We start from the raw sequence: 25,749 nt of genomic DNA, 5'->3' as shown, positions 1-25,749 counted from the left end.
GAGTTAAACACCAGGGTCGTTTTTTAACGTGGAGAAAAGGTAAAAAATAAAAATTGTCTCAGTCGTGAAGGATTTCTCCTCCACCGAAAGAGAACAAGAAATAGAAGTGCAGCATCTGAAGAACAGATACTACACTTTGATGGTATTTATTTGCTCCCCCACCGAGCAAATTAGGCACAAGGCCGATTTTTAATGTGAGGAGTGAAGGGAGGGGGAAGGGAAAAAGGGGACCAGCTCCCGAGAGGTGGGAAATGGGAGCTGGTTAAAGGTCAGGCATGTGGGGTTGCCCCCACATCTGGTCTTTGCTAGTCATAGCTAGTCATAGCTTGCAGTACTTGCAGTACCAAATTTTCAATGTTGACTCCTTAACAGCCTCTTTTTTCCGGATGAAAACCGATTAAAAACGTTTTCCCTATGCCTGAATACCTTCTATACCAAATGCCAGATGTATAGATTAAACATTCGTTTAGTATATAGGTTGAGAAATGTCCTCACCCCCAAGACATATTCACATTTTTATAGATATAATAGATTATATTACTTTAATTTTCAGGAAAACGAAATAAAATGATACATGGTTGCAGCCAAATTTTCTCACTGTTTAACAATCGACAAATGTTATCTACTCGACGTGTCCTCACGATAGTTGCTGCTATAACGAGACTGTAGCTTGTACCTCTTACAACTGTCCAGAATGAGTAAGCTGACCACTAGAGAGTTAATCATGGTCTATGAAGTAACTTTTGGGCCGTGTAAAAATCATTGTCCTTTGCTGGACAAAATCTAATCAGCTGGCCATAAACATAAATGCTTGGGCGCTATAACCTATCATGTTGAGGTAGTATTTTCTTGAATTAATCGTAATGAAAAGCTTCATTTTTCATTTTCAATGTGCTCTACTTCATAATTCCATTGAGAGCTGATATCCATCATAGCCGTTTCCCAAGCGGATACAAAAAGGCGGCAATTTTTGAACAACTCTCAATATGTGCCATTTCTGCTGATTTCTTATTGTATGATTTGACACAATATATATATATATATATATATATATATATATATATATATATATATATATATATATATATATAATAAAAATTAAATTGAACAAAATAGATTAACATTTTTGGATTTTACCGTCATTGGATACTTTACCTTTCACCAGACTATCCATTCACGTGAAATTACTTTTTCTTCACCATATTCCCTCTGCTTTACTTTTTGTTATCAAGTAAGATCTTTGACTTACTTGCAGGTTCATCAAATACTTTTGCATGCAAAATCCGATCCCGCATTTTGCCTCTTCTACCCTCTGATGAGAAGGAAAGTATTTCTTCGAAACTCCGCGAATTAAGGACTATCCCCTTATTTGGTGTTTCTTTTTCAAAATAAATATGTTTTAACTCTTTTTCGAAGTGTTTTTAACACGTTTTACTGACTATTTGCTCTTATATATATATATATATATATATATATATATATATATATATATATATATGAGCAAACAGTTAATAAAACATGTTAAAATACTTTGAAAAAGAGTTATTTTATATATATATATATATACATGTATATATATACACAAAAATATACATGCAAAAAATATCTATATACATACGTGTGGGGTGTTTATATATACTCTTTAATCGCCGTGTCTGAGGTTGTTATTTCCCTTTGCAACGTCTCGTATGCATCCGTTTCTCGTCTCGTTGGTTAAACTAAGACGAATAAAACTCTTATCATAAAGAAAGACATAGAAGGGAGACGTGTGCTGAGTTTTCTATAAGATTTTATTTGTAAATAATCTCTTTCGAAGAGAGATTAATTATTTACCTAGTTATTTACTCTTCAAACTTACCTTTGTAACTTAACTAAATGGCTGATGCGGATGGACAGAAAATCAAAGTAACATTTGTATTAGATCCTCCAGAACCCGCCAATAGTTCCCTATAAAGTTTTTTTTCTAGGCTGTGAGGGGATATTTGGTTCTTAGCGAAGCTTTAAGCGCGGCTCGGCATTCGGCGAAGAATTGCGATTCTCCCCTCGGTCGAGGGGCCGGGTGTGAGGTTGAAAAAGCGCTCATACATGTTGGAATTGTCGGTGGATAGTCATCTAATACAGCCTTGGTCAACTAAGCTGCGGTGGCTCTGGATTAACCTAACCTATGTGAATGACGTCATAAATATAAAGTACTTCGGTGTAATTATTCTTTTCATGAATAATACGAGGGGTATTCCAAAAGTAATGCCTCCTATTTTTTAATTCCTCCCAGATAAATCAAAACGGATTGCAAATTTGCATAGTTATGATGACTCGACTTATACATTGATTATCTGAAAATTTAATCTCTCTGTTTCAGGTATTTCGGTGTGAGACTCTAAGAAAACAACTCCTGCCATGGACATGCGTCAGAAGCAATAAAGCTTATTGGATTGCTCGCATTCCAGTGCATTGAAAATTGTGGTGAATATGTAGAAAATTTATTCTCGAGCCCAAAATGAGCTCATTTTAATGATACAACTCTCGTCTTCGTAGCTTTTCATCTTTTAAGTAAACAAAAATAAGGGACTTTAATTTTGGAACGTCCTTCACATGACAAAGTGTGCTTTGGTCGTCTGTGCACAGTCATCGTTCACAGCTGGAAAAAGTGCATCGGAAATGGTGAAAACTATGTAGAAAACTAAATTCCAATGTCCAAAAGCAAGGAAGTGATGTTGTCACAGTGGTTTACGACGCGGACTGCCAGCATGCGTGTGACAATTTCGAACCCAGTTCGTTCCGCAGTAACACTGTCATCAAGGACATTGACAACCTTCATCTCTTCCCTCCATAAGGCATCAGGAGGACGAATGCCAATAAAAAAAATTATCATCATGAATGATACGCAACAATAAAAACAAAAATATATTGTAAAATTTTTAAATTCAAAAATATATTAAAATTTTTTAAATTCAAACCCAAATAGCAATTAATTTCGACACATCTATAATTGATTTTTTAGACTTGGAAACAATTGCCAATAATAAATATCTGATGCAATTGAAATGACTGAATTTGTGCTGAAAAACGACAAAATCTACAACAACACTATAAAATGAAACGTACATACTCACGTATATGTGGCGGCAATTCATATTATATAATATCTATATGAGTAACTTTGCTACAGAGTGAAACTATAAAATTGTCTCCCTTAAAAAATAACACTACGGCTTTATTTTAAAACTTTTCTTGAAAACATCAATTCAGGTAACTTGATAATATAGTAGAGCTGACATTTATCCAATGTAAGCGCCTTCAGCCTTAATCACAGCTTCCATACGGGTCCAGATTGGAGCATGCCTTACCTATAAGCGCCGGTAAGAACTCAGCGAATACTCGGCGAATACTCGGCGGATGGTAGCGATCAGGCAAGCTTTGGTGTTGGGGAGGTCATGTTGGTGATGTTCTCGACGTATGACAAAACGAAGTAGTCCAGCGGGTTCAGGTCGGGGTAGGACGAGGTCAATGAGAGAAGGGTACAAAGTCGTAGCACTCCTGTTCCTTTAGACTCGTGAGCGGGCGCTGAGTCCTACTGTCACACACACAGGGTCTGCCAGCGGTCACCTGATTGCACTATGGGATCACCAGGGGATCACCACACTTTTTAATAGGTCCAGGTACACTTCGCTGTTGACTTTCAAATCAACATCGAAGATGTAAGTTGTCATGATGTTGCCCTCACTCGAATCCACATGTAAGACAATATCCGTGGCCGGAAACTTTTTTTCAACTTGGAAACGTCCCTGTTACTCATCGTAATGCAAGCATGCATTTTCAGGGTGCTGACAATCGATCTGCTTTCATAACTTGGATCGGTAGAGAACATGGGTTTTACAGCGGCGCATCTCCGATCTCGCCCGTTGAACATTGTATCACTTTAGACATGATAGAAGTCTCCTATAGCTCTTGGGATATGTACATAACTGGTCAACTAGTAGATGGTCTGTAGCAATAAAAGAAAACCAGTTTTTATCAAACGGAAATGAAATCATGTCGTCTTTTCTACGGTGACAGTTTTATAAACAACATAAATAACATAGCTTTGCTGCGAGAGATTGACCAACGAAACAGATCGCGTTTGATGAAAAACTTGACCAAAAGACTGTTGGCCAGTGCATAATATTAAGCACTCTACGTCTACATCTACTTGCTGTTTCTTTAGATAGCAATACAAGTGAAAATAGCGAAGGGGAAAAACATAAGTGATAAAAATAAGTAAAATGCTGGGATTTTTAAAGACAGACATGGATGGGATCCTTTGAAATCTATCGACCTTCAAGCGAAATTGAGGATTATTCGATTTTTAGTTTTTAACATATAGGTACTATTTTCCTTTAGTATATGAGCAATATTAAAAAATTAAAATACTTCATGTTCAGTATAGACGAAAGATCATAACAAATCCTTATGAAAGATTAATTTGCATAACTTTGCATAAACACATCTTAATAGCCCATAGTAAATTAATGTGTGGAGATACTTATTATTATATTATACTATTTCTTTCATATATATATATATATATATATATATATATATATATATATATTTATGATTAGTTTTTTTTTGGAAACAGAAATCCAGCAGAGTGCTCAATTAAAAAAAATCCAAAATGTAAGAACGTATTTATATTTTCTGTGCAGAAAGGTTTTAGATGAGACAAGTTATTGGTACCGTCGGTTTCAAGTCCGATAATAAGGACTGTTTAAGGTATCCTTACCAGGCTCTCTTCAGCCTGAAAACAGCTTTTTTTATTTTTTTATTACATTTTCACCCCAAACAAGGCAAATTGCCACTTTGGTGTAGGGGGCTACTATCAGGGGCAACAACTACTGGGGTACTATGTAGGGATTTGGGCAGCAAGGTGTCGGTTCACGTTACACTTGAACTTCTGCACGTCAGTACTGTTGGGGAAGCAGGGACCTGGAATGGAATTCCAGAGTCTAGCAGTTCTGGGGAAGAAACTATTGGAGTAAAAAGATCTTTTACATCTAGGGATCTCTACAGTGTGGGGGTGGGATTTAGCAGCCTGTCGGGTTTGTCGAGGGTGCTCACGTCGTGGGGGCACAAGTGATTGCAGTTCGTCAGAGCATTCACCACTAAAATACTTGTAGAAAAGGCAGAGGGATGCAACATTTCGTCGATAGGACAGAGGCTGAAGCTTAGATGCCAGTTCAGGGCCTATTAGGTTTGCGACTCTCTTTTGAACCTTGTCAAGGAGCGAGAGACTAGTAGCACCAGCCCAGATGTGGCAGCAATACTCCATACATGGGCGAATGGTGGCCTTATAGAGGTACAGGATACTTTCGGGTGTTAGTAGTTTTCTAGCACGGTAGAGAGAGCCCACCTTTCTTGCAGCGGCCCTGGCAATGCCTTCAATGTAATTGTTTCAACTCATGTTTCCTGTGAACGTTAGGCCAAGGAGTTTGAAAGATGGACTCTCAGATAAAGAGTTGTTGGCCATTGCTATGGGTGGTAGAGAGGGTTTCTTGTAATTATTGAATGAAACTAGTTTAGTCTTGGCAGCATTGAACGCGACCAACCACTTTTGTCCCCATTCCACTACAGATTGGAGGTCTTCCTCTAGTGTTTCTGCCATTTCTTTAGAAATGTGTTCATTCGTCTTCCTGTCGTGCCTGCCATAGAGTGTAGTGTCATCAGCATATATACCCATCTCAGAGGCAATGTTGTCGGGGAGGTCATTTATGAATATCAGGAACAATAGAGGTCCAAGGATAGAACTCTGGGGCACCCCCGCATTTATATCATATTGTTTAGATGTACGACCGTCGAGGACAACCTGGATTTTTCTCTTATTTAAGAAGGATTTAATTATGTTAAGTATTCTACCAGTGATACCGTATGATCTGATTTTACTGAGGAGACCCTCATGCCATACCCTGTCAAAAGCCTTAGATATATCTAGAGCTACCGCTCTGCCCTCCCCCGCTTTGTCCAGTGAATGGTATATACGTTCAGAGATCACAGTTAGGATGTCTGCTGTGGAACGGGCTTGTCTAAATCCATATTGTTTGTCAGTCAGTAGTTAAGAATCTGTAAGATGATGGACTAGAGCATGGTTAATTATGGTCTCAAATATTTTGGCAAAAAGTGGGAGGAGGCTAATGGGGCGATAATTTGATGGGTCTGTCCTTTCGCCAGAATTCTTGAATACTGGTACAACAGAAGCAGTTTTCCAACAGCCCGGGAAGCAAGCTTCATTAAGGCATTTGTTGTAGAGTTTGGTAAGAACTGAAGCTACTTCGGCTGAGCACTTTTTTAATAGCACAGCTGGGATAAGATCGGGTCCACATGCTTTTGAGGTGTCAAAGTTTTTTTTATGATAGCATGCACCTGAGCAGGGGTGGTTTTCAGATCGTCTAGTGTGGCGTCTGTCCGCATAGGAAAGTCAGGTAGGGTCAAGTGTTGAGTTTGAGGCAAACCGACTGGAAAGCATGTTAGCCTTGTCGGTTGCTGAGGAGACAGCCTCGTGATTGTTGGTTAGTGGGGGAATTGTTGATTGCCCATTATTTACTACACTGTTGTAGATTTTCCAGAAGTCTCGAGTTCCTAGTTTTTGTGCTTCGATGCGCTTTTTAGTGATTTCCGTAAATTCTCTCTTAGCTGTCGCTATTTCTTTCTTAACATTATTTCTAGCTTCTATATACTTCAGTCTGTTTGAACTGGACTTATCTCGGTTAAACCTACGGTATGCATGCTGCTTTTGAGCAATGGCAGTTGCACAAGTCGACGTAAACCATTGGGGAGAGTGGGGCTTACTATAAAATTTCCGCATGGGAATATGCGCTTCGATTGCAGTTTTGAACTAGTCAGTGGTCTCGTTTGCACATTGTTCAGTAGGGAGAGAGAAAATATTTTTCCATGGAGCATCTCTAATTAGTTCCCTGATGGCTTCCCAGTCAGCCTTATTATAATATCTCGTTGTTTTGAGCACTGGCTCTTCAGTTTTGGCTCTAGAGTTTAGGGCGATTTCAACCATTATCACTGCATGATCTGCGTTCCATAGTGGGCTGTGGGCCTTCGTTATGCAGTCATCAGGAACTGTGGTCAAAAACAGATCTAGAAGTGATGCGTGTTGTTCTTCCTGGTCAGGGAAACGGGTTGGAAACGTAACAATTTGTGATAGGGAGTGAGATATAGTGAAGCTATGGGTTGTGCTGCCCGCTTCATCTGTGTGAGTAGAGAATCCAAGCCAGTTTTTGTGGTGGACATTAAAGTCACCAAATACATGTATTTGTGCGCTAGTGTCGAAGGAGAGTGCCGTGCCTGTGCTGTCAGATACTTTGTTTATTATGGAGCAGTCCTGAGTCGAGGGAGAGCGGTAGAGAAAATAATAGTAGCTAATATTGTGTTGCATGTTTAGTCTAAAGCACATGAAGGCTTGATCATCTGTTTCTAGGTTTGTTTCTCTAGTCAATGGAAGGGTATTACGAATGTAAACTCCAAGTCCGTGCATATGTCTGTCAGAGTCCTTACGGCAGAGTGGGAGATATCCAGGCATGTTAAAGTGGTTAGAGGGAATGGAGGAGTGTAGGTTAGTCTCACTTAGTGCTAAGATATCCGGGGTATTTGTTAAGAGAAATGCTTCAACATCAGCTAAGTTAGTTCTAAGCCCACGGATATTTGTGAATGAGAGCCTCAAGGGAGGAGGCAAGTTGAATTTGTTTGTCCCTAATCCTGGTTTAAGCTTATTTTTAGATTGTACTGTCGTCATATTTTTTTTTAAGAGTTTCGGTAAGGGGGAGCTAAACAAGAGGTTATGCAGAGCTTCAGACATGCATCACAAGTAAACCATCAGCTTACCTTTCTCCAATTAGGATTGTGGCCTCAGGAAAGCCCACCGGGGATGAGTGCAGGGTCCCTTTCCATGCGCGTCATGGCACTACAAACAACCCGATATTATTCAACTGTTGATGGAGCAGCTTGATAATGATATCTTAAACGATCCTTATTATCGGGCTTGAAACCGACGGTACCAATGACTTGTCTCATCTAACATCTTTCTGTACACAATATATATATATCTATATATACTAAATAAATAATGTATTTTGAGTAAAATATCATGTGGATTACTCAAAATACAGATTGGATCGCTTTACCTCACTGCTATCAAAGACATTCACTTCGGATTTTATCATGCAATTTGGATGTGAATTTTCATATCCTTTTCATTAACGTCCCTTACTCTATGATATTTAAATACTTAAAAAAAAACTTTTAATTGTGATTTTCCATGTCTTATTGACTTTAGCAAATAAGGTGTACACCATTATAATTATTTGCTAATATTTTCTCCTCTGAAGAGATGGTAGACATAGAAATCCTATATGATAAGGAGTTATAATATTTCTAATGTATTCTTTGTCATGCATAGAATAATAAAAATCTTTTGATGTGAAACTCAACATTTCACGTCATAAATATTTAAATTCATTGAATGACTAAAATTTTATTTATTTGCTCTATCTTGTATATCGAGCAATTTTTATTTAGATGGGATAGTACTTATAGGATATTACTGTCAGTAATATTTTGTAATGCATACAATCACAAGTTTCCATACCAATTGATTGTTAGATAATATTATTCTGAATAATATATATATATATATATATATATATATATATATATATATATATATATATATATATATATACTAAAATAATATCCGAGTTAAAGAAAAAAAAACACATATCTAACTACGTCTTCGTCATCGTCGTTTTTTTTTTAAATATCTAACTTCACCTAGGTTAAAAATAGGTCAGCTTACTTAGATATCTACTCTTTCCATGAAAACCCACACAAAGGAAGGGGTGAACCGTAAGTCTCCGCCTAGTGGCTGATTGGGATGGGCGCAGTGGAAACTAGGAGGCTGTTGGCTAACTAAAAATTCAATAGTATGTGCGTATATAAAATCGCGCGTTAATCACAGCTCTTTGCATGAGCCTGTCAAATTCTCACGAGAATGAAACGTGCAATATTCCGTGTAGCTTAATTGCCATATATATTTTATAACTTCATATATGCCTAGCTTAATCATTTAGTAGAATCTTTTATAACATTTTTTTTTTTACATTTTAATATTAACATGTGAAATAATGTTTTCAAAAATGTGATGAAACTTCTATTATAATTTTTATAATTATATATATATATATATATATATATATATATATATATATATATATATATATATATATATAACTAGACTAATATCCATAAATTGCTTATTGCATTTCGTGTTATTTACTAACTATGATCTATCTTGTATATCACTTTTTTTATCTACATTTATTAATTTTGTTTTATCTAACTTGTTTAGTTACAAAAACAGAAATGGAATCGAGTGTTACTGTATGAAAAACGTTAATGGCTCTTTAATTGCATTTTCAGCAATGAGATATGAGTTTAGTTGAGGCTAAATTAATGAAACAAGGGAGAGAACTCAATTCAACTGGGAAGTCAGTTCTCGAAAAAACACGAAAAATAAGTCATTCATTCAGTAATAGCTTAATAGCTGAAGCGAAACAAGTTGCATAGACGCTGTTGTTGACAGAAACGATACGTTATTTACTTTGGTGATTCTTTTGGATACGCCCAATTCTCCGGAGATAAAAAAAAAAAGTGTTTTTTTTTTCAAACGGTTGACGTTAACAAGATTATGAGTCTATATAATAATATAGCGACTGTTTGTTTGAATATATCCTCAGTTATTTGTTGACTAGAGCGGTATCTATAGATTTTCCTTTTTTTTTTTTGTTGCTTTAGTTTGTTTCCTCCAAACAAGACACAGCGCCACTGAGACGTAAAGGGATACTTGGAATTAGGGCCAACGTAAATGGAAGCAGCTAGATGTTTGTTCACATTATATTTAAACATTCGGATGTTGACAAAACAGTTAGGGAAACAACAAAGTTGTAGAGAATTCGAGGAAAGAAGCTGTTAAAGAAAGTCAATCTGAAATCTGGGGACCTCAACAGTGAAGGGGTGAAAATTTGCTGACTTATGGATTAGTTGGGGGCATTAAAGTATTCGCCGGGGCACGTTCCATTCCAGTTCTAGTAAAACTAAGAAAAATGATGCAACATTTGTGCCATATATTAACGGTGCAATTTTATTGTGCTATTTTAACATATACTAGGTTGGTGTAAAAGTAATGTCGTTTTTTTACGTTCAACTTCATGTTAAAAAAACGACATTATTTTTACACCATCCTAATGTATACTACCGTGGCATTCCTTAACATACTATTTTTAGTGTTATTTTTACTGTGCCTTTTAAGGGTGCCATCGATTAACTACAGATGCTTTACCTGTGCTATGTTTCCGTGCTTTGTTTTATCCGTGCATTTTACGATCTCACTTATAACATTGCTGTCTACCTGTCATATTCATGCCATTTTTACAGTGCCATTTCTACCGTGCCGTTTTTACAGTTGACCATGGAAATCCACTTCTATCAAGTATTTCAGTTCTTTTTTTTTTACCTTTCTTGTTCGATTTGTCATCCGAAATTGTGGTTACATTCTTCGAATCATCGTCTGTATTTAATGATTGGTGACATTCTAAGTTTGAAGCATTCGGAACATCTAAAATTGTAAGTTTATTAATTATATTTACATAAAAAGTACACGTTGCATTTCGCCTGAAAAAAAACATCGTATTAAAACATTAAATATAAAAATGAACAACAATAACAACATAGATATTTCAATGCAAATAAACACAAAGAAAATAGATTAAAAAAAATGAATTATGAAAATATTCCCTTTTGATCCATTGTAACGCTGTGGGTAAATCTACACCACCTAAACAGATAGTTGGCCGCTTCGATCAGCAATAACAGTTAATAAAGAGGTTATAAATAATAAAAAAAGATACACAGGTTCTTTTTATTTTATCAAGAGATACCCTGTCAAAGAACAGCTGATATCCAAATGGATCAAGGTTAAATGTCTACAATATCCAAAAACTGAAATCGTGTTTTCAGAATTTCATATTAGTATTGATGCGATGTTTGTGTATTGTCTGCAACACAGTTACACCGTCGTTTTCCGACACAAATTCAATACAAAAGCTCGCGCAGACACATCTACTATTGCTATTTTTTTTCACAATTTGATTAATATATATATATATATATATATATATATATATATATATATATATATATATATACACAGGGGATCCCCCCCAAAACGGGACCCAACTCTAATTAGGCCCCGTTTCTTAGTGTTTTGTTCGAATGAAATGAAACTTTGGTCATAACTAGTGTATTATATTCGAAACATCACATCAAAACACGAAGGTCTTTGGCCTTTTTTTTTCTCCGTTGACTGTAAAATGCCCAGAAACACATTTGAATGTCTTCTGTTTTTTTTTTGGTCACCCTGTATATATATATATATATATATATATATATATATATATATATATATATATATATATATATATATATATATATAATGTCCAGACTTAATATATGACGGCACACTGTATCTAAAATAATTTTTTTTTATTGAAAACGAACTTTTGCACTCTTTTATTTCAACTTCATTTCTATATATTCTATTCAATCAAATGTAAATCTGCATTCAAGAAGTAACCACATCCGTATATCGATGGATGAAAACCTATTTTAATAATCGGCACAATGTTGTGTTTGTTGGAATAGAATCGTTTTAGTTATTCTATTTAAAAATATTACTTAACGTTCATTTGCTTTATTTTTTTCTAATTTATATTTAATTTCTTTTAACTTATTACAAGCTACCACGAATGCGTTGAAATATGGAAGGAATTGCTCTTTAAAAAATTATTAATTATTTAGTTAATGGCAGTTAACTTCCCATTTAAGCCAATTATCTTCATGGATAAGAATTGATATGTTTTAGGCTCATATAAATCAAACATATCGTTTAATTTTAGGGAAATCCTAACAGGTAAGGATTCTTGGTGTATCTAAAATATTATATGATAAACACTTCTCCAACCGTATGTTTCAACCTGGCAATACGAAGAATATATATATATATATATATATGTATATATATATATATATATATATATATCTTTATTCGATTGGCAAAATTTTAGAATAATTGTAAAGAAATGAACCATAGCAGAAATTCAGTCGACTAAAATAAGATGGAAAACGGGATGAGGAAAAGGAAAAAAATGGGGCAAGTTACATGTAACAAATGTACAATTCAGTAAAATAAGTCGATGAAAAACAAGATCGTTAAAATAGTTACTTTTTTAACCTCCTCTCCGCTCTTACTCCATTCCACTACCAAATATTCTAAAATAAAATAAATAAATAAAATAATATTTTTCAGGCTTATATCCTTGAAAAGTTAGTCGTAACGAAAAGCGCTTCGGGTATATTTTAACGATCTTGTTTTTAATCGACTTATTTATTTTACTGAATTGTACATTTGTTACGTGTAACTTCTCCCATTTTTTTCCTTTTCTTCACTTCGTTTTCTATTTTATTTTAGTCGAGTGAATTTCCGCTATGGTTCACTTCTTTACAATATATATATATATATATATATATATATATATATATGTATATATATATTCATAGTTTTGAAGTAAAAACTAGTTTTTTTACATGGAAATCACCACTTCTCAAAGTCTACAAGCCACTCGGGGATAAGGGTTATTGCGTGTACAGTAATCAATGGGGTAGTGTTGTATTATTCGTTAGTATTGGAGATTTGATAAAGCGGATTACTTAAGGGGGCGGTTCATCAGGAATTTGTTTATGTTAGACTTGAAGACATCCAAGTTTAAGTCAGCAGGGAAACAGGCAAGCGGCAGAGAGTTCCACAGCTGTGTCGTTCTAAGAAAGAAGCTTTGTTCATGGAATATACGTTTTGATTTAGGCACAGATAAAGAGTGGGGGAAATTATTGACAGTGGTTTCAGCTAGGCGGATGTTTTTCGTGAAAGATTGGATAGGGAAGACCAGAGATTGGAGCTCATACGAGCACTTGCCATGGAAATAACAAAAAAAAAAACAAAAACAAAGATAGGCTCGCAACGTCTCTTCTGTGGGAGAAAGGTTGCAGGGAAGAGAAAAGGGAATTCCCCATTAAGCCACGAAGTCTATTTTGCACACTGTCAAGGGAGGATAGGCTGTTTTTAGCAAAAAAATACAAAATCAATAGATTGTACGATCGTTTCGGACACGATGTTTTTATGGAAATAAACAATATGTCTTGAACAATAATTGGATAAAAAGATTTTTTTTATATTTGAATAAAGTATCCGCATAAGCAGAAAAGTGGAGGTTAAAGACATCAAAATAAGCCAAACATTTTTGTAGTAAGGCGGATATTCCTTTTTTTTTCCTGCCCGTTTTTAAAGCTTGTTATTATTTCAGTCCATCTATTCCTTGGAATGTTGTATATGATATATATATATATATATATATATATATATATATATATATATATATATATAAAGGGCGACCCATAAAAACGGGTCCCAATTCTAATTAGGCCCCGTTTCTTAGTGTTTTGTCCGAATGAAATGAAACTTTCGTCATAACTGGTTTATTATATTCAAAACATCGCATCAAACCACTAGGGTCTTTGGCCTTTTTGCTTCTTTCTATAGCATATGTTCCAGAGGGCCTACATTAAGATTTTGTTTTCCTTTGGGTCACCCTGTATATATATATATATATATATATATATATATATATATATATATATATATATATATACATATATATATATATATATATGGGAAATTTAAAGGAAGAGAGTAAGTTCAATTCTTTAAGAGGCGACCTATCGGGATAATGCAAAACCCTGATGTTTTGAGGTGTATGCTGAGTAAAACAAAAAAAATGGTCAATTTTTTTAACTTTGACCCCTATTATGACCACTTCAAATTATTGTTTAGGACTCAAATCAAGTTATCAAGTAAGATCCATGGCTAAGAAACCTATATCTTAAAGTTCACGTATTTAGACCCAAAAAACCAAAAAGTTTTGTAGAGTTCTCAAAGATCAAATCGTTAAACTTTTACCCCTTAATCGCCAAAGTACTTAGACACTTTCTAGTCCAAATATTTGAAATTTTACATAAAGGGTATTCAGGGACAGGGCAAGCTTTTTCATCAGTTTTGGTCGAAAATGTTTAGTTACCAATATATAAATGTATGTATGTATGTATGTATGTATGTTTGCATGTCTGCCTTAAACTTTCAATAGAGGCGACGGATTTTACCACGATCAGTATCGTTTTAAAGTTAGACCTTTCATACGACAAATATCGAAAAATTGGCTAAACACATTAATATCTTCCCCTTAAATTAGGTACTTTTCTACAGGGTGGGGGTAACTTTCAAAAATTTCGCCGATATTTTTTAAAGTTATCCTCTCCTTTAGATTATCTAGCCTTAATTTAAAAAAAAATGTCGCTTCCAGTTTGGCGGTGGTCGTAACAGCATAAACGTTAGGTTTTACCCCGTTCTTTTCCTCTTTTGCGGTACGGGTTCGAGCCTGCCTTCCTACTACCACTTTTGTTTTTTGCTCAACATACACATCCAAACAACCGGACAACGCCGGGCTGAAATGCTAGTATATATATATATATATATATATATATATATATATATATATATATATATATACAGAATTTACTTATACATTGTTAGCCCGTAACCTGTGTCGTTAGTTTAAATTTTAAAACTTTACGGGTTTTTTTTTTCCTGTCTTCATTAAAATATTATGTTCTGATGATTGTCGAATTGATTGCTCTAGATTCTAGACTGGAATAAGACTTCATATGACTCCATGTAGACAATACGTCGACAATATATTGTAGTCTACATTGCACACTAAAGAACCTACTATTGATTTTATATAAAAAAAAAAAAACATGCATAATGGCTTGAATTAAAAGTTAAAAATCAAAAATTGTATATCATGGTTAAATTGTGCTCTAAAAAGGAACACTTATTTCGAACATGCCTTTGTTATACCAAATAGGCTTCTCTTTATTTTATATGCCGGTCCTTTCTGTTTGTGTGGTAATAAAATTTCTTAAATGCACTCGTGATGTTATGTTGTATAAGACGCTAACTTTAGTTAAAATCACCTGTCCCTTCTCTCACTAGATTTTTTTGAATTATCGATTATTGGTACTCGTCAAAGACACACATATAAAATCCTACGTAAGTACACTGCCAGATATATAATATAAATTTGTGTTAAATTACGAAAACATTGGTCCAACCGTTTAGAGGTCCATAAGGAACGAACTTAGACACACACATACACAAACACATAAACATACACACAAACACACACACAGACACGCACAAAAACATACACACACAAACACACACACAGACAGGCACACAGAAACTTCCTTTTATATAATAGTATAACGAAACTTTAAATTTAGCTCTTTTTTTTATTCCATAGCGTATAATTTTGGTGTTATTTGCTTAAATACTATATGGCTCTACTTGACGCCATTGTTTAAGTCAGCAGACATCTTCGTCGCCATCTTTGTTTTCATCATTCTTTTCTGTTTCTCTTCAGTCATCGCCTTTGTTATTCGTCTTTTCGTCGCGTGTCGAACGAATCCGCGTCGTCATTTTCGAAGTTCGCATTTCGATTCTTTCATCTGAATCTTGCCTCGGGCAGCGCCACCTGGTGCCACTCTCCGGAATAACTTGAGCTTATCTCTTCCCGTCTGCACAGCACGCCGTCGACGACGAAGACGACGTCGACGGCGATGTTCGCTTTCTGGTCTCCAGGAAAAGGCACCTCCTCTCTTAATCGATGGTTATTTTTGTTAGGTTTGGTAAATATATTTCAAATAATGTAGATGGGGAAATCTTTATCTTGATATCTTACAAATATCGCAGGTACACAAACAGTTGGAACCTACATAAAATGCTGTTTGTTCCTTCCGTGGTTAGTATGTATGTTACACTTTGAAACAAAGCCAAATACAATTTTTTGGAGATAAAAACTGCTTGAAAAAAGAAGAATTCACGATATTAGCATTACAAAGGTCAATCTGTAACCGTGGACAAAATGAAGGAGCTATTTTCCTTTGATTTAACTTCATTTTCGAATAATATTATATATATTTTCGAATATAATAATATATGATCATTATATATATTTTCGAATATAATAATATATGATCATTATATATATTTTCGAATATAATAATATATGATCATTATATATATTTTCGAATATAATAATATATGATCATTATATATATTTTCGAATATAATAATATATGATCATTATATATATTTTCGAATATAATAATATATGATCATTATATATATTTTCGAATATAATAACATATGATCATTATATATATTTTCGAATATAATAATATATGATCATTATATATATTTTCGAATATAATAATATATGATCATTATATATATTTTCGAATATAATAATATATGATCATTATATATATTTTCGAATATAATAATATATGATCATTATATATATTTTCGAATATAATAACATATGATCATTATATATATTTTCGAATATAATAATATATGATCATTATATATATTTTCGAATATAATAACATATGATCATTATATATATTTTCGAATATAATAATATATGATCATCATATATATATTTTCGAATATAATAATATATTATCATTATATATATTTTCGAATATAATAATATATGATCATTATATATATTTTCGAATATAATAATATATGATCATTATATATATTTTCGAATATAATAATATATGATCATTATATATATTTTCGAATATAATAATATATGATCATTATATATATTTTCGAATATAATAATATATGATCATTATATATATTTTCGAATATAATAATATATGATCATTATATATATTTTCGAATATAATAATATATGATCATTATATATTTTTTCGATTATAATAATATATGACCATTATATATATTTTCGAATATAATAATATATATTTTCGATTATAATGATATATGATCATTATATATATTTTCGATTATAATAATATATATTTTCGAATATAATAATATATATTTTCGATTATAATGATATATGATCATTATATATATTTTCGATTATAATAATATGTGATCATTATATATATTTTCGAATATAATAATATATATTTTCGATTATAATAATATATGATCATTATATATATTTTCGATTATAATAATATGTGATCATTATATATATTTTCGAATATAATAGTATATATTTTCGAATAATAATAATTTTTTTAATGATATGAGAAAGAAACGCATGGTAATTTCAACGTGCAGCTCTTGTTCACAAATTCAACGAAATGTAACCTAAAAAGGTAACATTCGCAGAAACAAGGCAAAAAAGACCATTGTCTGTCAAGAGGTGCTGGACGAGAGGTATAAATTATCTGTATTGAACTATGTAGCACAATATTACTTTATGGATATTTATTAGTACTTATCAATTTATCTCATTTGTGTCAGTTCTACGTTTCCGTTGAACTGAATAGAATATATAGAAATGAAGTTGTAATACAAGAGTGTAAAACCGTGTTTTCAATAAAAAAAAATAATTTTAGATACAGTGTGCCTTTATATGTTAAGTTAGGATATTATATATATATATATACAAGAATAAAAAAGCATTGGAAATGCAAAAGGATATAGGGATGGTATGCCAAAAAGTATACAAACAAGATAGCTATGAATGGCTAGGCACATGGAAATAGAATTGCATCCAAAGTATAGCCCTATAACTTTTCTCCAATCTTCATTCCGTGCCATCATTACGGTTGTAAAAAGCTATAGGGCTATACTTTGGATGAAATTCTATTTCCATGTGCCTAGCCATTCATAGCTATCTTGTTTGTATATTTTTTGGCATACCATCCCTATATCCTTTTGCATTTCCAATGTTTTTTTTATTCTTGTTAATTAGTATTTTTACTTATAGTCTTATTTTTAAATTTTCATTCATGATAGTATTGTCTGTTTTAGGAGGCGGCTCATTGCCGCCTCCATTAGTAGCAGGTCGCTTCCTGCTGGGTTTTAGGTCTTTGGGTTTTGGGCCTTAGGAGTTGCCTCTTGGTCCTCCATCGGTTCTATATTACATAGAGAGTGCTACCGCCTCTCTGATAAAACAGTTAGAGTATTATAAAGTTATAAAATGTTCATACCTTCACTATTAAATTTTTCTTGGTTCATTCTTTTTCGTTTTGGCAAAGATTTGGCAGTTTTTGATATTTATATTTATAATAGTTTGTGCATGAGGCAGCTTTTCCCCCTTGAGATCCCTGTTATACCGTGCTTTTGAGTCAGCACGTGAGACAGCCTTCTTTTTTTCTGGTTCTTTGTTATAAAGAGCACGTGAGGCAGTTTTTTCCCCTCGGGATCCCTGTTATACCGTGATTTTGAGTCAGCACGTGAGGCAGCCTTCTTTGCCTCAGGATTTGCATGATACTTAATTTTTATTATTTCAGCATTTTTCTGATAGTATTCTTTTTGCTCAGATAATACCTTGACTTTGTTTTTTTCATAGTCTATATTTCTCTGAGCTTTTTTACTACGTGCTGACTTTGGCATTTTTTATTAAATGCAAACATATAACACTTATGTGTATCTTACTATAATATCACTTATCTTATAGCAAGACAACTCTCGTAGAATTGAGATACTGCCCCGTCACCAATAGTTAAAGTGTGGAACGGCATATACACCAATAGTGTAGTTGTTATCTTTATATGAAGTCCTAATTAGTGACAGTGTGAGGTTACTTGGTTAATTTATTGTAGTTTATTTTAGAAAACTTACTTGTTTTTATTAGTAGATTGTGTATAGTAGCCACAATATCTAGTTATTTTTGTGGCTAGGGCTTGGATTTTGATTCTTTTTGGTCAGCTTCCAGTGAGTTCTTAGAAGATGCCTTTCTTGCAGTTTCTTTTGCGGTTAATTTAACTTATTTTCTTTGGCGTTTGATGAGTTCTTAGAAGAACTGGTCTGATCTACTTTTCTTAGCGAGCGAAGAGATTCAGCTGCATTTAACAATGGTTGCTATAGTGTATTTTTGCGCATGCGTGAGAATTTCAAGTTTCCTCCTTGTTTTTCAATAGTTTGACAGTAGTCATGTGTCTTTCTGCCAAGAGCGACAGACGTCAGTGTTAGCCGTGATCGTCTAGAGGTTAGGACCCCACGTTGTGGCCGTGCTAACCTAGGTTTGAATCCTGGTCACAGCATTGACATTTTGTACATATTTTACAGTCCAAAATCTGAAGAATTATTTGTTTTTATAACATTGTTTTTTGACGTCGTACTTGCTGATAGGTTACTCTTATAACAATTTTGATCAACTGAGATAAAGATTTCGTGGTTTCATTAACGCTGGTGGGTTACTGTTAAAAGAAAAAACCTTAACGGTCACCTCAAATATTCAGCGTCCAAGAAATATAGGCCACTGGCAAACTGGAACGTCTGTGAGCATCCGGTGTATTATTTTGAGCTGTTCCTTTTGAGAGAAGTTCCGTGTTTGAAGTGGTCTGTCTACATTGGGTATATAGTGGTTAAAACTTGTTATTACACGTAATCTTATTTAATTATGGAGTTAGCTAAAAAGCGATGGGTCACTGCACTTCTCCGTGTAAAGAGCAGTCGATTGATGCTTGAACTGTAGACAGAGACCGTTCATACACCGAGATACATCGTCTCAAAAGAAAGAAGAAAGAAGAAGAAAAAAGAAGAAAGAAGAACAATTGGCCATTTTTGTATCCTTTATTTTGCTCTCTTTTGACATTTTAACCGACGTTCTGACACTCGCTGGATTCGTAAGACGCTTCTCTGTAAGAATATGTGCTTTTTGAAACTTATAAGTTGATTTTAGTTGAGATTTGGAAAGTTTTGTTTTGTAGGCGTATATAGGCGTGTACGGGCCATCCCTATATAGAGAGTGCTACCGCCTCTCTGATATATATATATATATATATATATATATATATATATATATATATATATATATATATATATATACTAGCATATACGCCCGGCGTTGCCCGGGTGTTTGGAGGTGCATGTTGAGCAAAAAAAAAAGCGATCATTTTCTTTTAACTTTGACACATATCATGACTCCTTAGCATTTATTGTTGGGCTCAAATTTAGTTATACAGTTAGATCCATGGCCAAGGAACCTATATCTAAAATTTCTAGTGTTTATACCGAAAATTGTCGAAGGTGTTTGGTAGAGTTCTCAAGGCTCAAATCGTTGCACTTTCAACCCTTAGCAGCCAAATTTCTGACCGTTCACTTTTATATATATATATATATATATATATATATATATATATATATATATATATATATACATACATATATATACATATATATACATATATATATATATATACATATATATATATAAAGAAGTGTATACCTATGCATTCGTAGAAAATTGCACTTGAAAATAATATACTAATATTATAATCATTGCAGTATTTTTTATATATTAAATGATGAAAACTAAGAGTAAAATAATAATGTAAAATGGGCAAAAAACCATGGGTGTGACTTTTAGTCGCTCCAAGAAATTTTCAATCGACTGTGGCGACCGGTCGTGTAAAGTCTCAAAGGCTATTTATATATATATATATATATATATATATATATATATATATACATATATATATATATATATATATATATATATATATATATATATATATATATATATATATACATAATAACTTCCACAGCCAAACAACGTCGCAACCCTACTTGTGAGGCATCAGCTGGGGGTTATTAACTGGTTGGATGATCGCGTCCCTTGTCGAAACGAATTAGGTTCTTTTCACAGTCGGATTTTCGGCGCGGTTTACTTAATCTGTGTAGGTTAATAGAAATTATTGTGTGCGTGGCGTTTGCCCAGTTAGTAGAGTGCTTGCCTCGCATGCAAGCGGCTCGAGTCTCGAATCCTAGGTTCAGATGTGTCTTACTGATGAGCCCAAATGAGGGCGAAACTTGGACTTCTGTTTCGTTGACTGTCATTGCTCTTGTGGGCTTCGATTATTATATATAAAAGCTGAAAATCATATACATATATATATATATATATATATATATATATATATATATATATATACCTATGTTATGTCTACTTTTATGCACGTAAAATAATATTTAATAATAAAATAAATAAATGTATCCGCGCCATAAAATATAAGGATGATCTATTGATATATATATATATATATATATATATATATATATATATATATATATATATATATATATATATATATATATATATATATATGAATAACAAAAATAATTTAAAACACACCCGCTATGGTAGCGAAAGAAAAATAACACCAGTGTTTCGAAGTTGTTAATATCGCTAAAGAACGCCAACAACCAAATCATATATATATATATATATATATATATATATATATATATATGTATATGTGTGTGTGTGTGTGTGTGTGTGTGTGTGTGTGTGTGTGTGTGTGCGTGCGTGCGTGTGTCTTCGGATTATCTCACAAAGAACACACTATTGCAACACGAATTTTTATAATGAATATTCATTTAATATTTTCTTCTGGCATAACCCATTCAAATGATACCATTATTGAAATGGTATAATTACACAAATGATATCATTGATGAATAACTATCATCATTTACAATTGCCCTAAGCTGATAAATAACGTCTGCGTTGCTGCGTAAGTATTTTCCACTGAATGGATATGATGGTTTCATTTTACTGTTATTATCTCAGCCGCCGGCATTTACTGATAAATATCTTCAAATTCAGAATATAAGCAGCATGACAGAGATACGATCAATAATCATTGAATAAAACATCGTAGACTACTCCAAAAAACAATTTACAGAAAATTATATTCGTAGTAAAGCTAGAATTTGCTAGTTGTAAAGTTAAACTTACAGTTTTAATTTTCCTTCTATCACACATATATATATATATATATATATATATATATATATATGTATATATATATATACATCTTTGTAGAAATATATACATCTTTGTAGAAATATAAAACAAGGATAGGCTCGCAACGTCTCTTCTGTGGGAGAGAGGTTGCAGGGTGTATATATATATATATATATATATATATATATATATATATGATTAGTTTTTTTGGAAAAAAATTCCAGCAGAGTGCTCAATTAAAAGGAAAATCCAAATTTTAAGAGCGTACTTATATTTTGTGTACAGAAAGTTGTTAGTTGAGACAGGTCATTGGTACCGTCGGTTTCAAGCCCGATAATAAGGCCCGTTTAAGGTATCCTTATCGAGCTCTCTTCAGCCAATATTCGTCTCTAATAGACGAGACGAATATTGGCTGAAGAGAGCTCGATAAGGATACCTTAAACGGGCCTTATTATCGGGCTTGAAACCGACGGTACCAATGACCTGTCTCAACTAACAACTTTCTGTACACAAAATATATATATATATATATATATATATATATATATATATATATATATATATATATATATATATATATATATATATATATAAGAGAAGGACAATTAAAACTGTAAGCTGAACTTTACAACTAGCAAATTCTAGCATTGCCACAAATATAACTTTCTGATTTTTATGTCCTCTGAAAAGAAGAATAACAAGAATAGCATTCTTTTAAACTCTGCGGAATAAATACTTTATAAATTATTTTTTGAGTATTAAATCAAGCAATAAATTTTAATTCGAAAGTTCAACTTAAAGTTTAAATTTTCTTTCTCTTCTAATAAGCTCTACTTTCTACTGCGTATTGCGGTTTTAGTCGCGTGCAAGCGACTCTATAAGTCACTCCGTCGGTCCGTCGGTCGGTTGGTCGGTCTGTTGTTCGGTCCGTCCGTAACACTTTTGTGCTTGGCCTTTTTGGTTAAGATCAAAAGTCTTTTGTTAATAGATGCTGTTCTTAGCTTTTTAAGTTTTTGTTGGCCTTTTTGCCAAGATCAAAATGTAGTATTTGTTCCGGCAGATACTGCAAGCAAAGACCATATGTGGGGGCAACCTCACATATAAGATCTTTTCAATGTAGGGACAACCCTTCATACCAATTGTCACTATCCAACTCTCGTACTCCCCGGGGAGTTGGTCCCCACATCCTCTTTACTCCTCACTTTAAAAATCGGCCTTGTGCCTAATTTGCTCGGAGGGGGAGCAAATAAATACCCTTTTCTTGACCTTTTGGCCAAGATCAAAGTGTAATATCTCTTCTTACTACATGCTGTACTTATTGTGATATAAAGTGGGGGATCACTTTTCTGTATTAATTTAATGTAAAATGATCACCCACTTTACTAACAGTCAGTCTCAAAGCCATTCCAGTCATTCTCCAGATCGTTCCAGTTGTTTTTAAAGGATTCCAGTTATTTTTTAAGCATTCAAGCCATTCTTAAGGTCATTCAATTCATCCTTATGTTCATTAAAGTCATTCTACGTAATTTACTTTTTTATTTATTTAAGTAATTTCAGACCATTTTTCGGTCAGCTAATTTATCTTTTAGAATTTCATGTCAATCCTACATTCAGGCATTCATTCATTATACGAGAGCACGCGACTAATGGCTATCGGCTTTGTTTATATTCGTTTGGGATTAAATTTTCTATATATAAATATTGTTATTCATATTAGTTAGAAGTTCACCATTGCATATATCAGGTAAACACTACACCCCTTTGTTTTCATTATATATATATATATATATACATATATATATATATATATATATATATATATATATATATATATAACTACTTCATTTACTCACATAAAATTAATATACGAAAGTATAAATTTATGCGTAAACTTTAAGTATTTACTCCAAAAGTGCTCAATACATAGGTAGAGCTAGTTAATTAACTATATATATTTCATAGCTTACTACATATATATATATATGTATGTATATATATATATATATATATATATATATATATATATATATATATATATATATATATATATATATATGGACTTGCCACAAGGACAATATTTATCTATATCGAAAGTCTTGGCATATATAATAAAATAATAATAAATAATTTTTAAATTTTTAAATTTTCATAATTTTTGTTTGGTTTCTATTATAAATAAGCAGATCGCTCGACGTTGCCGAAAGAGACGCTTAAATATAATATTTCAATCCATGCAGAGTAAGTATTTATTATTATACAGACAATCCTCCGTCGATTACTATATTGAACTAAGAGTTGCGATTGTGTTTCATGATATTTACGCCATCTGTAATTGCAATTGCAACTACTCTTTCGGTTTTCTCGGATTGATGTAATCATGACTATTCCTCTTTTTAGTTAATGAGTTCTTATTCTTCTAATGCATCGGGGCGGACAATATTAAAGTAATTGACATACTAAGAATACGATAGTTCCTGCGTTACGAAACAGTTGCTGTCAAAAATTCAACATTTTAACATGCTGAAAAAAAATCAGTAAGAAGTACATCTTGGCATTTGTAATATAGATTTTTTGTAATTTAGGCTGACGAATCCACATGAGGATAAAAATATATTATCAATAAGTTTTATATATTTATCTTCTTCACGTATCCACATATACTATATTATACGAAGATATACGTTATGCACCGATTTCAGCATTTATTTCAACAGTGCTCAATACTAGAGTGAAGCTAAGTAGTAAGTTATGAAGATATATGTGACCATTAAGTTATGCAGAATTTTCTGCGTTTCATTCTCGCGAGGAATCATCAGGCTAAAGCATTAAATTGATGGAATTGTATATTTTTTGCATATGAATCTGGTATTAAGTTTGGTTTTAAACCAATCTGATTCTTAATTATTTTATTCCTGTTTTGCCCCCGTTAACCTATGGGCGTTTTTTATACGCAAAATTTCGGTTAACTTGTAATTCACCTCTCTCTTTGTTTATTTTTTTGAGTAAAGGGACCCACCTTTCTTTCTGTCTTGAAAAGTGTCCCTGTTTTAACCTGGCTAACCTGGTTGTGCGTATATGTCTACTCATATATATATATTTATAGTTTAGCTGTTTTATATATTCATTATTTTTTACTTCCTTTTTTTCCTATACGCCTAAAACTTAACATAACATATATATGAAAAATCTTGTTTTCCAAGAACTGCCAGTCTGTGGAACACAGTACCACGGGCTTCTACGCAGTTGATTACAACATGTACGTTTTCAAGTTTAATGAAAACAAATTCTTTTTACATGTCTTTGTAAACAATCATGTTTTGTTCCATTCCTGCCATATTTAACAAACCTGAAAATGTTTTCTTAGTGTCAACCTAGCAATCGCATTAAATATTATCCCGAGATGCTTTTGGGTCTTTATAAACTGTGAGTCATTAGTGCATACCAGAATAGATTACATTACGTCATTCAATTCTAATTATTCATAGACACGCGGAGAAATTAAAAAAATGTTCATTACAGTTGTGGGAGTACGACGAGTTCGTTTTTGTGAATGGCGTGCAGGGAGGAACCAGATATTTGAGTGTAGTCGTTCCATGGAAAGAACGATAGAGTAAAGAGAGACTAGTGACATCGCTTATGTTAGAAAGCGATTATAGAGAATATAAGTAATGTCACTCGTAGACATTAAAAAAATTGACGTTTAATTCTGGCGTAATGACTGTTACGCATA

At 33.0% G+C, this 25,749-nt stretch overlaps 1 protein-coding gene across 2 annotated transcripts in view; it reads right to left on the bottom strand.

Moving 5' to 3' along the window:
- LOC145256304 (metabotropic glutamate receptor-like) overlaps positions 1-25,749 on the bottom strand; it is a 242,264-nt gene that overhangs the window by 2,530 nt on the left and 213,985 nt on the right. The window contains exon 4 of one of the 2 annotated variants that reach the window (XM_080115033.1): positions 10,553-10,654. The exons of the other annotated variant lie outside the window; for it this stretch is intronic. Within the exon in view, the coding sequence (XP_079971159.1) occupies positions 10,553-10,654 (102 nt within the window). The remainder of the gene's footprint in view (positions 1-10,552; positions 10,655-25,749) is intronic. 2 annotated transcript variants of the gene reach the window in all.

This window comes from Euprymna scolopes, chromosome 32 (genome assembly GCF_053919585.1).
Source record: "Euprymna scolopes isolate OS-2025 chromosome 32, ASM5391958v1, whole genome shotgun sequence".
In the NCBI taxonomy this organism is placed as follows: domain Eukaryota; kingdom Metazoa; phylum Mollusca; class Cephalopoda; order Sepiida; family Sepiolidae; genus Euprymna; species Euprymna scolopes.
The sequence above is the reverse complement of the archived record's forward strand: the minus strand, read 5'-3'. Positions and strand labels throughout refer to the sequence as shown.